Source organism: Podarcis erhardii (genome assembly GCF_964252035.2).
Source record: "Podarcis erhardii genome assembly, chromosome: 5".
Classification (NCBI taxonomy): Eukaryota; Metazoa; Chordata; class Lepidosauria; order Squamata; family Lacertidae; genus Podarcis; species Podarcis erhardii.
In genome coordinates, this window is record NC_138509.1 from 78,269,255 (window position 1) to 78,286,983 (window position 17,729).

General features: G+C 44.8%; 1 protein-coding gene across 3 annotated transcripts; it reads left to right on the forward strand.

Annotated features, from left to right (window-relative positions):
- Nucleotides 1-1,569: 1,569 nt before the first annotated feature.
- Nucleotides 1,570-10,284, forward strand: P2RY1 (purinergic receptor P2Y1). Of its 3 annotated transcripts, XM_081862758.1 has the most exons (3): nucleotides 1,570-2,039; nucleotides 6,843-7,929; nucleotides 8,547-10,284. In XM_081862758.1, exons 2-3 carry the CDS (start codon nucleotides 6,900-6,902, stop codon nucleotides 8,588-8,590), a joined length of 1,074 nt encoding a protein of 357 aa, XP_081718884.1. In that variant the 5' UTR covers nucleotides 1,570-2,039; nucleotides 6,843-6,899; the 3' UTR covers nucleotides 8,591-10,284. The 3 variants fall into 3 exon arrangements, with proteins under 3 accessions (XP_081718884.1, XP_081718882.1, XP_081718883.1); XM_081862756.1 differs by having other exon boundaries at nucleotides 1,583-2,039; nucleotides 6,843-10,284; XM_081862757.1 differs by lacking the exon at nucleotides 1,570-2,039 and adding an exon at nucleotides 5,253-5,409 and having other exon boundaries at nucleotides 6,843-10,284.
- The last annotated feature ends 7,445 nt before the right edge of the window (nucleotides 10,285-17,729 follow it).

The window sequence follows — 17,729 nt, forward strand, 5'->3', positions numbered from 1 at the left end:
TTGGTGGCCATTGCTACATACCTTCTAACATTTCTCTGATGAAAAGAGGGACGCCTTATTCCATCATTATTTTATAATTTATACCCCACCCATCTGACTGAGTGGCCTCAGCCACTCTGGGCAGCTTCCAATATATATAAAAACACAATAAAACTATTTTTACAAAGCTTCAGATGCCTTCAGATGTCTTCTCAACGTTGTCTCCTTATCTTCGAGGTCACATAACTCCATACCCTCCAACATTTCTCCAGTGAAAATAGGGATGTCTTAAGGAAAGCGGGACATTCCAGGATCAAATCAGAAACTGGGACGGCTTCTGTAAATCTGGGACTGTCCCTGGAAAATAGGAACACTTGGAAGATATGTTGCTACAGTCTCACTATGGAAATCTTCCTTTGATGTGGCCTGAGTCTTTCAATTAGGGCTTTAACCAGCACTTTGAACTGTCCCTCCAAACAAAGTAAAGCCTGGTAACAAAGTACAGTACCACTGTCCTCAGCTATCCCCTAAGAATCCAGGAGCATTTATATATAAAAAAAAATTTAGTCTGCATTGTAACTATTCAACCAAACCAAAAATGTTACGGTTCTGAGATACTAAATTGCAACTCCTTGTAAAACAACACATCAAACACAAGTCCAATAGCAACAACAATTACAATTGCAACCCTGTCAACAGTTACTTGGGAGTAAATGACACTGGATATAATTGCACTTCCTAGTAAACACTGCACAGACAAGCCACAGTCCTCTGGGCACTTTTTATAGGAGTGAGCTCCCATTCAGCTCTGTAAAACTTTTCTTAGAAACACGTATATGATCAGATAGCAAGACACCATGAACAACTGGAGCCTATTTTTTTCTGTAAAGGGAAGGAAAATGTACCAGATGGGAGGAGTCCTGCTATGTTTCTTCATTATGAGCTACAAATAGGGTTTGGCCCTGGATTTATTTTACACATGAAGGCTCATCCCTGGAACAAACAAGGCACTTCTAAAGAATCCATCTGAGCATGTGCTGAGTGCCCTGCCCTCACCACTGAAAAAAAGTATAGCTTGGGTTTAAAGAAAGAAGTTAAGTTCCAGGTCAGGGAGAGTCTCTCCAACAGTTTTAGCTCTGCTCGGTGTGTGTGTGTGTGTGTGTGTGTGTGTGTGTGTGTGTAGTATGTTGCAAAAAAGCCAGGGGACCTCCTTCCATCAACTGTCACCTGGCAGCAGTCATTATATCAGGATGCAGCGAAGTGGACAGGGCCACACCATCGAACAGGTGAGAGACCACCACCGTTTGGCACTTTCTTTCCTCCAACTCTTCAACCCAAGCTAGTCATTGGAAGAACTTGTAATCAAGATCCTGAACTTGATCCAAACGGGCAACACATTCTTGGTCAATCTTCGAACGAAAGTGGCCACTTTTTAAGCACGCTGTAAAGCGCGGACCCGTGCCGTTTAGTCCCAATCGGCTCCAAAACAGAGCACTCCGCACATGCCCAGAGGGCTGGGGCTCAGCAGCCTTAGCATCACTTTAAAGGGGGGAGGGGGAGTCCTTGACAGCCACACGCACAGACCACTTCGCCTGTTAAGGGCACCCACCAAGCTGCGCAGGAAAGCGCGCGCGGAAGGCGCAGCTCCGCCTCTCGCTTCCCTCCCTCCTGGGAGCGCGCAGCTTCGGCGAGGAAGCGAGCGGCGCTGGGCAGGGCTTCGGGGGGCGGGAGCCGGGGAGCCTCTCCCGCCTGCGACGCTTCCTCGGGGAGGCTGCTTCTCCGCCGCTGCTGCCGCCAGAGCTCCCGCCTCCTCGGCTCCCTCGCCAGCCAGCAGCGCGCACTTTGCCCCGGCTGTGCGTGTGCGGGAATGTGGCGGCGATCGCGAAGCGGAGCGCCGGACGCCGCCACCGCGCTCTGATGGGCGCACACGCTGCGCGCTGCCCGCTCCGTCCCCTTCGCCCGCCTCGCTCGGGGGGCTGCCCGGAGGCGACCGCGCCATGAAGAAGGAAGCGGCGGCGGCACCAGGGCGCAGCGCGGCCAGCTAGATCTCCCCGGAGAAGGTAAGGGTCGCCTGGGAAAGTTTCGTGCCTGCGAGCGACAGACGGCTGCAACCGTCGCCTTTTTTGCTTGGGAATAGTTCCACGCCATATATATATATATCCCGATCGCTTTTTAAAAACTATCTACATTCATAGATATGGGTTTCTCTCTCTGCCCTCGTGATCAGCGTCCTCTCCTTAGAGCGGTTTCTTTTTAAAAGTGCCGGAGATGTCAAAGTTGGGGGGGGGTGCGGGAATTTCCTCGTCTTCCCCCAGGAAAAGGGGCTATTTCCCCCAAAGGCTCTCCTTTCCGAACAATGCAAGCGAAGGGAGAATGGCAAAGCTCATTAAGAAAGCGCCAACTAGGGACTGCTTTCCCAATGGAGCAACAAATACCTAGGTTGTGGAGAAGGCGTGGTGGTGGGGTTTTTTTTAAGGGGGTGGCGTCCTAGTTCTAAGACCCCCAACCACCCACCCATCCATCCATTTCCCAGCAGCTTTTGACTCGGGAATCAAAATGTCGATGGCTGGATGCAGAACCAGGCTGTCCAAATGAGCGCACGGGAGCGCAGTCAAGGAGCGTGGGGAAAAGGGTCGTGGGGACGGTGTGTTGGCTCTGGAGTGGGGAAGGAGAGGCGCTCTGTGCATGCCCAAGCGGTGTCTGGCCTTTGGGAGCATTCTGCACTTGCTCCCGCTGATCTGGGAACGAAGTCAGGCGCGGACTTCCGCGTTCGCGCGCGTTTTGGGTGGTGAGAAAGGGAAGCGAGTCTGCCGCCCTTTAGGCACGCAGGAATAATAAGAGCTGGTGGAGCAGGCAGGCAAAGGGCAGCAGGCGTCCTAGGAAAGAGGCTAGTCCGCATTGTTCACATGCCCCCTTTCTGTCATTGCTGCGCTGTAAATGGGCTCACAGCAGATACAAATACGACATTCCACAGCAGCCGAAAGCCTACAGGAAGACTACAGGAATTGTGCAAGGAAACTTCACTCACAGGTTCAGTTACAGATAGGTAGCCGTGTTGGTCTGCCATAGTCAAAACAAAACAAATTCCTTCCAGTAGCACCTTAAAGACCAACTAAGTCAGTTCTTGGTATGAGCTTTCGTGTGCATGCACACTTCTTCAGATACACTGAAGAAATGGATGGATGGGTGGGTGGTTGGGGGTCTTAGAACTAGGACTTCTTCAGTGTATCTGAAGAAGTGTGCATGCACACGAAAGCTCATACCAAGAACTGACTTAGTTGGTCTTTAAGGTGCTACTGGAAGGAATTTGTTTTGTTTTCACTCACAGGGTCTGCACCTTGGGCTTAGGTACCCAGCACAGTCACCTTCTCATGGTCCCCTTATAACAGGGGATGTGGAACCTGTGGCTCACCTCTCCAGATGTTGTGGGACCACAGCTCCCATCACTGACTATTGAATCTGCTATCTGGGGTTGACATAACCTGGAATCCAACAATATCTGAAGGGCCACAGGTAGAGATAGATGAATCTGGCCATTTCAGCCTTCTTGGTTTCTAATTTTTCTAGCTTCAAATTCAGCTCTCCACATTTCCACAATAATCTGTGAATTCGTCGTGTGTGTGTGTATGTGTGTGTGTGTGTGTGTGTGTGTATATATATATATATATATATATATATATATATATATATCCTCATATATATATTTTAGTTCGGACATCTCCTAATAAACACAATACTGTGTGTAGTTTTGAGCTGCTGCAAGCAACTTCCCCTAATGCAGTGCATTTCTGTATGCTGTTTTCAAGAATAAGTGCATTTTAATGCACAGACCTCCCTAATGTATACACTTTTGTACATACTGTTTGGTTGGAGAACTGCACTGCAAAATTAGGAAATGCGCGGGTTTCAAAGGATGCTGTGCTTTCAATCTGTAAAATTTACTTTCTGATCTTCCGTTCTCTCTAGCTCAGCCTTTGCTAACCTGGTGCCCTCCAGACACTACAACTACCATCATCCGCAGCCAGCACTTGTTGGCTGGAGGTAATGGGAGTTGTAGTCTGACAACATCCAGAGGGCAGCAGGTTGGTGAAGACTACTCTAGCTTACATTATCCTTTATGTCCTTTTGTCTCCTGGCCCCTCTCCCTCTTTTCCTTCCTGCCATCTCTGAATTCCAGTGATGTGGAGCTTCTGCAAAATTCCGAGAATTCCCTGGATTTCACTGGATGGGAAAATCTAGAAAACCTTGAAACCGAAAACTGTGTGTGAAGGTTTTCTGGATTTCCCCTCCTTCCCTACGACCCAATATCCAGAAATTCTCTAGTGCCCTACATCGTTTAAGGATCTGTTTATTTGACTTAATTTCAGTAAACAACAACAAAAAGTGTGCTGTGTTAATGTTATGTGTTATATAAATAAATATCTCAAAATGTTTGGTGTTCCTCCCCCACCCCCACCAAGCTTTATTTGGAAAATATTTTTGTTGTAAATATTTTAAAGATTTGGCAACTCAACATCATATACTTTCCTTACATTGTTTCTTGGTTCCCCCGCTTAAAATGTAGGCACAGAAAACTGTTCACATACTAATTTTAGCTGCAGCTCCTGTAGTGGTTAAAGTCCTGGACTAGGTCCTAGGAGAAAAAGTGCTTAAATTCCACTCAGCCATGAACTTTGTTTGGGTCAGTCACCATCTTGACTTACGGGGTTGTTGTGATGATAAACCGGGGGCCATTTGTGGCACCCTGGGCTCCTTGCAGGAAAGATGGGTTATAAATAATAATAATAATAATAATAATAATAATAATAATAATAATAATAATAAATAATAATAAATAATAATAAAAAAATAGAAGAGGAACCCCCCCAACAAAGGTAACCGCAATTCTGAAAGTGCCTCGTTTGACTGGCCTCACATTCATTTTGTGATTCTACTGACAGCACAATCCTAACCATGCTTGCTACCATATAAGTCCTATTAAATTCAATGGTGCTTACGCTTAGATAAGTGGGGTTAGGATTGCAGTCTAATTCATTTTATGGGGGGGGGGGAGAGTCACCAGAAAAAAACAGCAACCCAATATTAGCCAGTATCACTGGTGCAGTCCTGATTCATAAGCTTCAGTAGAGGCTGTCCCCCCCCCCCAACTATTTTCTGTTGGGTCAGGATTGCAACATCTGTGCCTTCCTCTTTGTTTGGCTTGACTAGACTTGGAACATATTCTCTTCCCCACCTCTTGATTCTGTCATTTCTGTTCCGACCCCCATTTGGTCTTTGCTATCACTTCCTGGTTTTGGCTCTTTGTTGACGGCAAACCAGACTGGGAAGTGAAGTATCCACAGTGCAAGAAGAGCTAGCTGAGGAAGAAAATCAGCCTGGCTCCCTGGAGATGGTTGAAACCACCATAGCTCTTGTTGGCTGAATTTGCAGGTGAACCTCAGCACTTCTCCATCTTCCTACCTGGTGCGTGGGATACCAGTTGGAAACGCAAGCTGCTTTGACAGAGGGGTGGGGGAAGCGTAATATACTGCTGTCTTGGATAGCTAGCAAGTAAATAATGCCTCTGCTAAATTTTGCTTTGCTTTGCACTGAATTCATACTGCTCTGTTCAATTTGGAACTGCCGTATGTGTTTTTCAATTGCAGTGGTTGCATTTGGTTTTTTTAATAATTGCATATTCCTTATGGCACCTTATGGTGAAGGGCAGGGGAGACGTCTTAGAAACAAATTAAAATGTGGCATTGAGGGAAAGGGCTGTAGCTCAGTGCTAGAACATCTGCTTGGCATGCAAAAGATCCGGGTTCAATCCTCAGCATCCTCAACTGGGGTTGGGAAAGGCTCTTTGCTGAAGCCATGGAGAGCTGGGTGGCACAGTGCTCTGAGTCAGTATAAGGCCGCTGTCAATGAGAGGAAGGGAAATAGCAGAGAAAGCTGAGGAAAGGAGCTCAACAATGTTTTGTGAGTAAGGCAGAAGCGGGGAACTTGCTGGGGTAGGGTAGAACTGCTACACCAGCTTCCAGGCCGTTTTTGGGTCACTGGTGCTTACTGGGAGGGGAAAGGGTGAGGCAGCCAGCAATAAACAACAGCAGGCCACCTGACGGACAGCAAGCATAGCAGCTCTGTGCCCCCCCCCCCGTTCTGGAATTATGGTATGCCAGGGCCTGTTCGCACAGCCATCGGAATAGCAACTAGCTAACACACTTGGGCAAATTCACAAGACCTGTCAGCACGCCAAAAGAGTCAACTCACAGAAGGTTTACAGTTTAACCCCCTTCGCATGGATCTGTGGTAAGTGAAAACTGCATGATGGACATTCATTTTTTGGTTTCTTGAGTCAAGATATACACAAGTCTTTTGCCCATGCCCTCCACTTTTTGGCTCCTCCCTTCACCACAAGCCACAATTAAACCAGGAAGTCTCTACTTAACCATAGTTTCTTGTTTTGTCTGAACCAAAACTATGGTTGATGGCTTCAGAACAGGCCAGGATATGAAATCATGGCTTGAAGTTGAGTTAGCCAGATAGTGTCAATGTTTTGGACTACAACTTCCATCAGCCCCAGGCTGATGGAGGGCACCGTGAGGACTTCTCTGGTTTAATATCTGGGCTTGTTCTGAAGTTGCAGGTCCCCAGTTCAGATGAACAGGAAAAGTGTGGTTTTAGAAGCTTCCTGACTTAACCGTGGCTTGCGAAAAGGGAGGAGATGTGGTGCTTCTTGTGTGAGCAAAAGGCTAATAAATATCTCAGCTTAATAAGCCAAGATATGATTGTCTGAACAGACTCATGAAGAGGAGGCTGGATCTTTTCCTGCCTTTTGGTGTTCTTAGTGCTGCAGCTTAGATACTTTCTTTGTTTTCCTCCAGAGACGCTTGCTGATACCAGGCCTCTAGATCCATCTATGTGACTTTGCTGGAGAAACCATGACTGAAGTCCTCCTGACCGCTGTTCTGAACGGGACTGAAAACCACTCGCTGGCTAGCAGCGGATGGACGTCGAACAATGTCACCAGCAAGTGCTTGCTGACCAAAACTGGTTTTCAGTTCTATTACCTGCCTGCTGTCTACATCATAGTCTTCATCACTGGATTCCTGGGCAACAGCGTGGCGATCTGGATGTTTATCTTCCACATGAGGCCTTGGAGTGGCATCTCGGTTTACATGTTCAACCTGGCGCTGGCTGACTTCTTGTATGTCCTGACTCTTCCTGCACTGATCTTCTATTACTTCAATCAAACCGATTGGATCTTTGGGAACTTCATGTGCAAGCTGCAGAGGTTCATCTTCCATGTCAACCTGTATGGAAGCATCTTGTTCCTCACTTGCATCAGCGTGCACAGGTACACAGGTGTGGTCTACCCCTTGAAATCGCTGGGGCGGCTGAAAAAAAAGAACGCCGTCTACATCAGCACCTTGGTTTGGGGGGTTGTGGTCACTGGGATTTCCCCCATCTTCTTCTACTCTGGAACTGGGGAAAGGAAAGTCAAAACCATGGCTTGCTACGACACGACGGTAGACGACTACCTACGAAGCTACTTCATTTACAGCATGTGCACCACGGTCTTCTTGTTTTGCATCCCGTTCATACTGATCCTGGGTTGCTACGGATTAATCGTGAAAGCACTGATTTACAAAGATTTAGACAATTCCCCGCTCAGGAGGAAATCGATTTACCTGGTTATTATAGTGTTGGCGGTATTTGCTGTGTCTTATCTCCCCTTTCACGTGATGAAAAACTTGAATCTACGAGCCAGGCTGGATTTCCAGACTCCAGAAATGTGTGCCTTTAACGACAGGGTTTATGCCACTTACCAAGTGACTCGGGGGCTGGCGAGTCTCAACAGCTGCGTGGATCCTATTCTGTATTTCTTGGCTGGAGACACGTTCCGAAGACGGCTGTCGAGAGCAACCAGGAAAGCTTCAAGAAGGAGCGAGCTCAACGTGCAGTCAAAAAGTGAGGATATGACTCTCAGCATTTTATCCGAGTGTAAACAGAATGGAGACACAAGCTTGTGAATAACAGTTTAATTTTCCTTTTGCAAGCAAGCACTCTCATCCCCCTTTCCCTTATCCCCACCCTTCATTTTTAACCCATGTAAGAATCTAAATTCTAATTTTCAAGAAAACTTAACAAGCGGACAATTTATTTTGTTTCGTTTTGTTTGAAAAACATGCCGTGTGAAGCTAGGAAAAACGTGGGGAAAGTAAGTGTCGAATTCTTAAAAAAATTAAATGGAAAACAGTATGGGAGGTTTCCGTTCTTACCCTTTTAATTCTGAAAGAATAATGTATCTGATAGTCTGGTACACACAACAAATGCAGTGCAAACCCTCAGAAAAGGCATCTCCTTGACTTAAGAGTATAAGGAATGCCCATGGAAGGTGAATATTTCTTTAAGGCTCTAGTCTATTCTCCAGCTTCCAGTTCCCTTGCCTGTTTCTGCCTTGCTGTGGTTCTGGAAAGGGCAGTGTCTGTAGGGGACCAGTCCCAGTCAGGGATATTGCAGACCCCCTCCCTGAATGTAGGTATTTTTATTGAAAACATCGACAAAAAAAGCCCTTTGATTTGCAGAGATACCAAGGAGGCTGACGGTGTTCTACACAGCTGATCGATGAGAAGTAAGCCTGGTGCTTATTTTATTAAAGTTGAATTTTGTTTAATAATTAAGTAAGGTTGGAACATATTAGATGACTTGAATTTGTTGTTTGGTATTGACTTCAGGTCCTCCTCCTCCTCTTCCTCCCTTCCTGCATGTCCCGATAAGCTTCCTCATCACAGGAGTTCTGGATGTAGACATGTGTTCCTGGACTGCTCTCTTAAGCACTGCCGAAAGCACAATGCGAGAAAGGCCACGGGTTAGTAATGGTCTGTTGGCAATTATTTCTTTGCGATTCTAGCAAGTTGGTCTAGCGGAGCCAATCGTGTGTTTTTCCCCCACTCTCGAATCTGGGCTCATGCAGAGGACCATCTGGTCACGGCGCGTTCGTGGGAAACTGCTGGGCATGGTGGCTCCCAAACTAGGACAATCTGGTAGCGTTCACCCATCACCATATGCAGGGTTCAAGTTTTCAGCATGTGTTGGAAAACATGGGGGAAACCGTACAGCCCCAAATGCACTGGAAACCTAGCTCCTTTGTGTGATGTTGGATGTGACAGCAAGCTTGGCACAGGCTGGGCTTCTCTCATGCAGGCTTCTGAGATGGTTTGACCATGGGCTTGAACCTTCTTTGAATAGATCTTCCCTGTTACCATATAGGGAGGGTTCTTCTGTACATAGAGGAGATGATTACTGAAAATGTGATGCCCCACCTCAACAATAATTAGAAGTCTGACAGAGAGAGAGATTAGATTGTAAGAATTAGTGCTGTCATGTTCCCTGAAAGGTTAACAAACCTATAAACATAGTAGATGTACAGTACTAACAGCCCCAAGGTTACACAGAACTTGCAGCTCCTTCTCAGCAGTTTAGTACACATCTAATGGGCACATCAGAACACTGTTAGGTTTTGGGGTTGGTGCAAATTCTCCAATAATTTAACCTATCTAGTTGGCAGTACCTGTATTTTTGTCAACATGAAGAATTGCATTTGATTTATTTTTAGCCCTAATTTGGATTTCTCCCTTTTTAACATACAGCACTTTGCATGACAATAGCAGTTTTCCTGGCATTTAATGCTCTTTTCTTCTTCTTAGGAAAAAGAAACTGTCATTAATTTTCACGGGCGGGGGACGGGGAGAGGAGTGCCTCATCTAAATGTATAAAAGATTTACATCAGATTCAGAAAGGCCTGGTTGAATGATGGCCTTCCCTACCTTTTCCCAATGCCTGACAGTGATCTGAGATGGCTTCATCACCACCCCACCCCAAAGATTTCCACACGTGGACATGACATTTGGATTTAGGAACTTAGGAAGCGGAGTTTGGCCAAGGTTTCATCAAGCTCAGTGTTGTCAACACTGCTCAGCTGTGGCTCTCTAGGATTTCAGGCAAGATCCAATCCTTCTTGGAAATACTGGGGATTGAACCCAGAATGTTCTGCATGCTCTACCCCTTGCCCAACACAATCTTATTGAATTCTCCATTTCCAGCTTACTTGGGTTTTAAGGGAAATACTGTTCTCTACAGCTCTTTTCAAGCATTCAGAAACAGGCTGCGATAACTGTGCACTAGAAAGGAGTGCTATGGCTAAGAGAAAGGTAGTGGGGAAGATGACCTGAAATAGGCCAAAAACAATGTATCATGCAAGCTGCCAACTGATGCAGGAATCCCAGTCCCCGATAGATTCAAAACACAAAACAGTTTGGATTGGGGGAAAAAAGCCTTATTTGCTTCATTTCATCTACCAAAATGTATCTGGAAAAAATGTTCTGCTGCAGCAAGCAGTGATTTGAATTATTACAAAATTCTTTCTGTATAAAATAAAGAGGATACGTAATCTCATAAATGGCTTGAACAAATCCTTCCAAAAAGGCTGTGGTTTACAGGAGAGGTAAAAATAAACGATTTACATCTTGCTTATTAATTTCCAAAGGCTGAGGATGAGCAGAAAGGGAATTGCTCTGAATAATGGCAGAGTTACAAATCAGCTTAAATTCATAAATGCAAAATCTACTGAACCTGCAAAATCTGTTTATTTAACTTATTTCTCGAGGAAGGCAATGGCAAGCAAAGAGCTATCTCGTGCGTTCACAATGCTCCTTGATTCTACACTTAAACTCTGAATTGGGCATTGTTGAGTGAAGGGATAATGAGATGCATCATTAAGGCTGTGGTGCTGAGCTCAATTACTTGGGAGTAAGCTCCCTTGGACCCAATGAGGCTTACTGCTAAGTAAATATGCATAGGCTTCCACTGCAACCTCTCTCATCTTGTTTTATAAGAAACTATAAATTAGAATTGTGCAAGGCTTCTGTTCAAATGTTGACATGTATGCATGTCAAGCTCTAGCTTAACAAGCAATCTGAATAAAATGTAAAAAGCCAAGAAAATTTAGACGCGTGGTAAATAAGTGGCAGTCTTCTTTTTAATTAATTAACCTCTTGTGAGATTAGCTGTTTAGATTAAGGTTCGGGGAGAGTGTCAGGAAACATGGAAAACCTTTCCCTGCATCACCAAGAAACATGTAACATTAAACAATTCCCTTAAACCAAATTGAACTGAGGCATGCCTTGCTGTGCACAGCAATTGAATTAAGGGTACAATGGTGGAAATGGATTTTTTACTCTTTGGAATGACTTTCTTTTGCTACATTTTTACATTCAGCTATCTTTCACGTACTTCTGTTTTCTGTTCATTGTTGTGCTCCGTACAGTTAGTCAATGGATGTTGGGGTGTAACATTCTTATAATCTGCTAATCCTCCCCCCACAAAAAAAATATCCTGCAAAATCTTTGTGTGTTTGCGTGCAGCACCCTAGTATTAAATCACAGTGTTTCTCTATTTATACATTAGAGCCCCGATCCAGCAAGAGAGACTCTCATGTGGAAGCAGGTTTCCCTTTGTGGATCTTATTTTAGACCAAGTCCTTCATGAGTCACAAGACCTGCATGGATACTTGCAGGATCGTTGAAGCCAACACCAAGCTTGCCATCCTCTAAAAGCACTAATCATCTGTTTTGGGTGACAAAGATGAATCTGGGTCCCCCTATCAAATTTAAGCTATCAAGACCAATGCCACCATCTGTGTAGGTACATCCTGGGAAATCATCACGCCCAGCAGCCTAATGCTGAACATGATGGTCTCTCAGTTGGGGCTGCTGTCCTGAAGAGCTACAACCCCAGAGGATCAACTGCATCTTGATGGCATGGCCTATTCTGAAGGTCAAGATACAGGTCTCTGGAAATACAATATGCCACACCTGTCTAGAAATATCTGCATACACAGGAGAGGTTTTTTTTAACCTTCTTTTTTCAATAGCCCCTCTCATCTGTGCCATATTAGAAGTTGGTTTCTGAAATCCCACTGAGTTTCAGAAAGAGCTTCTGAAACCATGGAGGTCATTAAAAAAACAAATCAACATCCCTTCTGAGCACCAGTCAGGCAGATCTTAAGATCCTACTGGGAGATGCTACAAAGAAGGTCAGAATTAAGACTTCATATTCTCCCATATAACATTATCTCTGTCATAAAACAATTTCAGGATCCAGGTGCCAGTGATACTTTATTAGATGCCCAGGCAATCAGATGCCCAATATTTTATTTTGATTATTTATTCCTCCTGCAGTTCTTTCTGACTTCACGAAGTGCTTTATGATCCTGACCTCGCTTCTCTCCCCAACTGTCTTTCAAGGTAATTTGGGTTGAGGGACAGAGACTCCCTCAAGACCCCAAAGTGAAATGGACAGCTGTGGAGAGATGCAACCAATGTGGGGCTCTGGTACCTCAACCCCAAATGGTTCTTCTGGGATATCAAATGATGTGTAAAGTACCTGTTAGTTATTAATCCTTTCTGTTATTACTGCTTTGAAAGGTCATAGACTTGGAGAATTGGAAGGAACCAAGAGGGTCATCCTGTCCCCTGCAATGCAATGCAGGTATATTTTGGCCTAATGTGGGGCTCAAACCCACAACCCTGAAATTAAGAATCTCATGCTCTACCAACTGAGCTATCTGGTTGTCATGCCTAACATAAGCTTACCGTCAGTTGCGGTCACCCAGCATTAGCTTGCCTTTTCCCAGTGAATGCTGCTGGCCAGCAGGAAGCAGCAGCAACTGCTCCTTTCCACTAATCTGCTGTTGCTGTTTATTCACTCAGAGGCAGTGGAGGTTGGTGCCCACAGGGGACTAGTAGGGTGGACAGTAGGGAGGCCAGCAGTAGGTGGCGTCAGAGCAAACAGCGGGTAGCGCCACAGCCAATGGTAGGCAGAGGGAGAGCCAACTAGTTCCAGGTTTTGCCTCTTGCGGAGTCCTTCCAAGTAAGGCAACACAGACTAAGGAGGAGGAGGAAGCAGCCAATGCTACCTCCTAGATATGCTTCAGGTAATGATGTAAGCAGATGGGAGCTGGCTGAATGCAGAGTGATCTTGGTGGGGCAGCCTCCACTGCACAGAGCAGGCAAACAGGAAGCTATTGTGGTGAAAGGAAGTGGCAAGATCTGGAGGCTGTGGGGCCTCTGCTGGGCTGTGAGGCTCAGTACATGGCCAATGTTGCTGAAGCTTGAAATGTGCCTTGATGAATACCTCTTCTTCTTCTTCTTCTTCTTCTTCTTCTTCTTCTTCTTCTTCTTCTTCTTCTTCTTCCCTAACCTCTACCTAAAGGTATGCAATGGAGACCCCCTCTTTCTATTCATCCCAAAACATCCTTTAGAGCAAGGGGGGATCTGTAGCCCTTCAGATGTTGCTGGACTCCTAGCCCCATCATCCCTACGCCTTGGTTATGTCATTGGGGCGAGTTGGAGTCCAACACTGCCTGCAGAATCATAGGTTCCCTACCTGTGCTGGCCACATGAGGAAAGGAGCATTTTTATTTTCCTGGTTTTTGAGGACTTACCTGCACTACAGACTTAAGCTCTGTCCTTTCATTCAGAAGACCATGTGCGGGTAAGCATGAAGTGTGTTGCAGGAGAGGACAATCGTGTGTTTATACCCACTTTGTTTCTTCCCTGCCTGCCCAGCCCAACATTCCTGCATTGAACAGCGAAATCCGAAAGGGCTGTCTATTGTGCATTTGGCTGGAGACACCTCCCTGCATTATCAAAGTTCCCAGCTTCAAACAGCTTCTAAGGATGCTCAGCTGAGCAGCACTCTCCAGTCATTCCTGCTCAGCATAGGAATGTTGTGGGCAAGGCAGCAGGTGTACCCAGCCCATAAGGGGACATTTGGGGTGAGACTAGAGCATGCCTGCTCCCCCTTCACCCCCTTGATGACTACCTCCCTTCTTGAATGCATGAGGAAGGTCTATGCTCACTGAATCATCATTGCCTCCCTCAAGGGAACCCTGAGAACTTCGGTTTTGTGAAGCGGAGTTGGGATCTCCAACTGCAACTTCTCAGCTAACCAAACGACAGTTCCCAAGCCAGTGTGGTGCAGTGGTTAAGAGCAGTAGTCTTGTAATCTGGTGAACCAGGTTTGCTTCCCCGCTCCTCCACATGCAGCTGTTGGGCTAGTCACACTTCTCTGAAGTCTCTCAGCCTCACTCACCACACAGAGTGTTTGTGGTGGGGGAGGAAGGGAAAGGAGAATGTTAGCCATTTTGAGACTCCTTAGGGTACTGATAAAGCGGGATATCAAATCTAAATCCAAACTCTTCTTCGGGGAATGTTTTTGGTGTAGATATATACCTCTGACTGAAAGCCTTGATTTTTCAACACTGTCTTTCAGAAGCACCTTTTCTGTTGTGCATTATTTCCAAAATAGAAAATATTCGAGGCAACCCTTAGAAGTCAAGAGGTATAAATATTCTGAAAGGGAGAAGTGGACAATTGTGACTTATATAAAAGTCTATCCCACAGAGCCCCATGGAATACTTGCTATGCTTCCATGCTGCTTGGAGAATATGAGAAACAAATTTATACATTTATGAGAAATTCAAGTACTGAGGATGAACTGGTGATTACTTGAGAAAGTTCAACAGTCTGAAACTCATGTGCCTTTTTTGCATTTAAAATGTAATTAGTTGGAATGCAAAGCTAGACAGAAAGTACAGGGTGAGAGCCTCAGTGTTTGCAGATTTCCTGGATGTGCTTGGTTTTCAACTGGTAGATGAAACGAGCATTTGGATTTATTCCATGAATATGGAAAAGCCTCACTCTTTGCTACCGCAGGAGCACCACAACATCAAAGGTAGTTAATTTCACAGATTTATTTTAACTCTTTGAATATTATCCACAGATTTATTTTAACTCTTTGAATATTGTCCACAAAGCGCAAAAGAAATCTGGATTAGGGAACTCTGCACAGTTTGACAGGAAAAAAACCAACACCTGTCATGTGAAGGTTGACCCTTAGATTAATCTGCATTATTTCTTTCAGGTGGGGAGAATATTGTTTCACTAGATTTTGAGGACTAGCTAAGGAGCAGTGCTCTTGTAAGGAACCACAATTTCTTAACGTTGCCTGGAAGATTTGTAGCCAGTTAAGCATCTTGGTTGAACTGGCAATCTGTTCAATCTTACCTGTGGTTTAATGTTGGTGCTGACATACCCCCTTAATGGTGGGGGTTTGTTCTTGGGTGATGAGCAGTCTCTTTATTTTTCCATGGTAAAAAAGAGCCCTGTTTCATAAGTTCATTTAGATGAACGTCAACTACAGATTAATATTAGGCAGACTGAGCAGATTCGAACTTTTAAGCTTTATTTACTAAACGCAAAAGTTTGCTAAATTAGATCCTTCTTTAGGGTAGGGGTTAAGAATGTTTTTAGCACAATGGGCCTGATAATTATCTCTTCTGTACCTCATGGGCCAGGTTTGGCAGGTGGGCGGAGCCACGCACCTGTCAATCACCTGACATCACCAGTGAAATGCGCTTTGCAGACATGGCAGATAGACTGATCGGTAGTGCCTGAAAACACCCTTTTGGATTTTGGTTGAGCCAAGTTTTTTTTTCCTGCCCCACACCTGGTTTCCTATATGACATCAGGTATAGGGCAGGTGGGGGTGGCTTGGCTGAAATGGTCTTGCAGGCCAAAGGGCTTGTAGGCCTTAAGCCCATGACCATTGCTCTAGAGCAGCCACGTCCAACAGGTAGATTGTGATCTACCAGTAGATCACTGGACATCTGTGGTAGATCACTGGTAGATCACTGGCTCCCCCCAAAGAAGCTCAACAACTTTGGCTCCCCTAAAAAATGCTCAACATTTTAGCCCTTCACCCCCCCAAAAAACAGGGCTTTCCTCCCGCCTCAGAAAAGCTCAACAACTCTGCCCTGAACTCCTAAAAAACGGGGCTTTCCTCCTCCCTAAAAAATGCTTAACAACTTTGACCTGAACCCCCCCAAAATGGGGGGCCAGTTTTTAACTCTGTGAGTAGATTGCAGTCTCTTCAGAGTTGGCCACCCCTGCTCTAGAGGATGAAAAAAATTCTAATGCAAATATTCAAATTTTCCAGAAAACCCACAAAAATGGTGGAGAGAAGAAGGCTTCTTGCCTCCTCACATTACATGTGTACCTGTTCTAATTAAAACTGTGGGTTGTTTGTGTGTGTGTGTGTGTGTGTGTGTGTGTGTGTGTGTGTGGAGAGAGTGAATGTTGTTACCCTTTTGAGATTCTGCAGGATTCCATAGGAGATTTATTACACCCTAGTCATATTTAGCTTGGCATTATAGTTAGCCGTGCCAATGGGAATAGAGAAGTGTGTTTTGCCCTGCCTGACCATAGTGCGATGTGCAGACTGTTGAATCTGAATGAGACCCGAATTCAAATCCCTCTCCAGTCACTGGGTGGCCTGAAACCTCCCTTCTCCTACTATTCCACCCCACAGGCTTGTGGTAAGGACAAAGAGAGGTTATCATTGTAAAGCACTTCAGACACTGAAGGAACTGCATGGACTGCATGTTTTTCCAATAAAAGCAATTGAATTCAGACATAGTCTGTTCTCAGATTAGTGCCTTGAGTGGAGCTTTATAGCAGAGCAATAGCCTCCCCTCCTCAGACTACATTCTGCTTTCCAGTATCTTGGCATCCAGGCATTTTTACTCCACAGTGAGCAAAGTACCGTATATGAAACCTCATTTGTTTGCCTTAGCCTCGGAGATATGGAAAAGAGCTGTAGCAATATGATTCCCTTTGCGTTCTCAAAACAGGTTACACATCCGTGTCCCTTTAAGCCAGATGGCATCATCTTGTCTACTGTAGAGATAGGAAGCCGAAGTGAAGTTCAATTGCCCAGGGATGTTCAGTTAGGCAGCAATAAAACTGAAAAACAGAGTTGCTCAATTCTCCAGAGCATGCTGCCTCATGTGTAAAAGCATTGGGGGGGAGGTGAGTTTCCCATGCATAAATAAAGAGCACAATTTAGCTGTCCAAACAAAAGGTGTGTGGAAGACACAAAAATGCCATCAACCTGCAGCACAGTGGCTTGGCTGGAAGTATTTCATTGCTCTTACCTTTGTTATATTCAGATTTAACTTCCTCACCATAATCCAGAAACATTTAAATGGTTTTCTTTGCGATTGGTACACAGGCATAGCCGGTTCATAGGAATGCTGCCTGTATGTTTTTAATCACCAGTGACCATTTAGTTTCTCAGACTGTATCTGTTAAGAAATATAATGTCTGGGGTGTATTTTTTTAAAAAAATCAGCATCACCATTTCAAACAAATATGAAGGAAGGGGGGGGGAGTGTGATTTATGTGCTAAATGTTTTGCAAATTTGGACTTTATAGTGTGTTTCAAGTGCATATGTGAAAATGTTTTATTTTTCTACCATTCTGTAATATTGTTGAGTAACTCGAGATTTATTTGTGGATAACAGTGCCATTTAGTTTGATTTGCCTACAGAGACAGTGTTACTTGATATTTAAGCTCCTCAGGTTCTGTTGTGGATTGAAACTAGTAGTCGTTTGGGGGAAACAACAACTAACTGTGCATAACTCTCATGAATAAAGAAAACAAAAACAGATTGTCCTTTTTTTTGTATAAAGCACTGTGTTGGTTGCATGCAGTTTTTGTATAAGGCATGCCAATAGCATCTTGTAACTTTTTAGTGACAGTAGAACTGCACTGCCTCCACAAGTCACTAGTATTGTACTGAGCTACTTCAAGAGTAAAAAAATAAATAAAAATCAAATAAAGTGATGGTACACTGATGTGTTGGC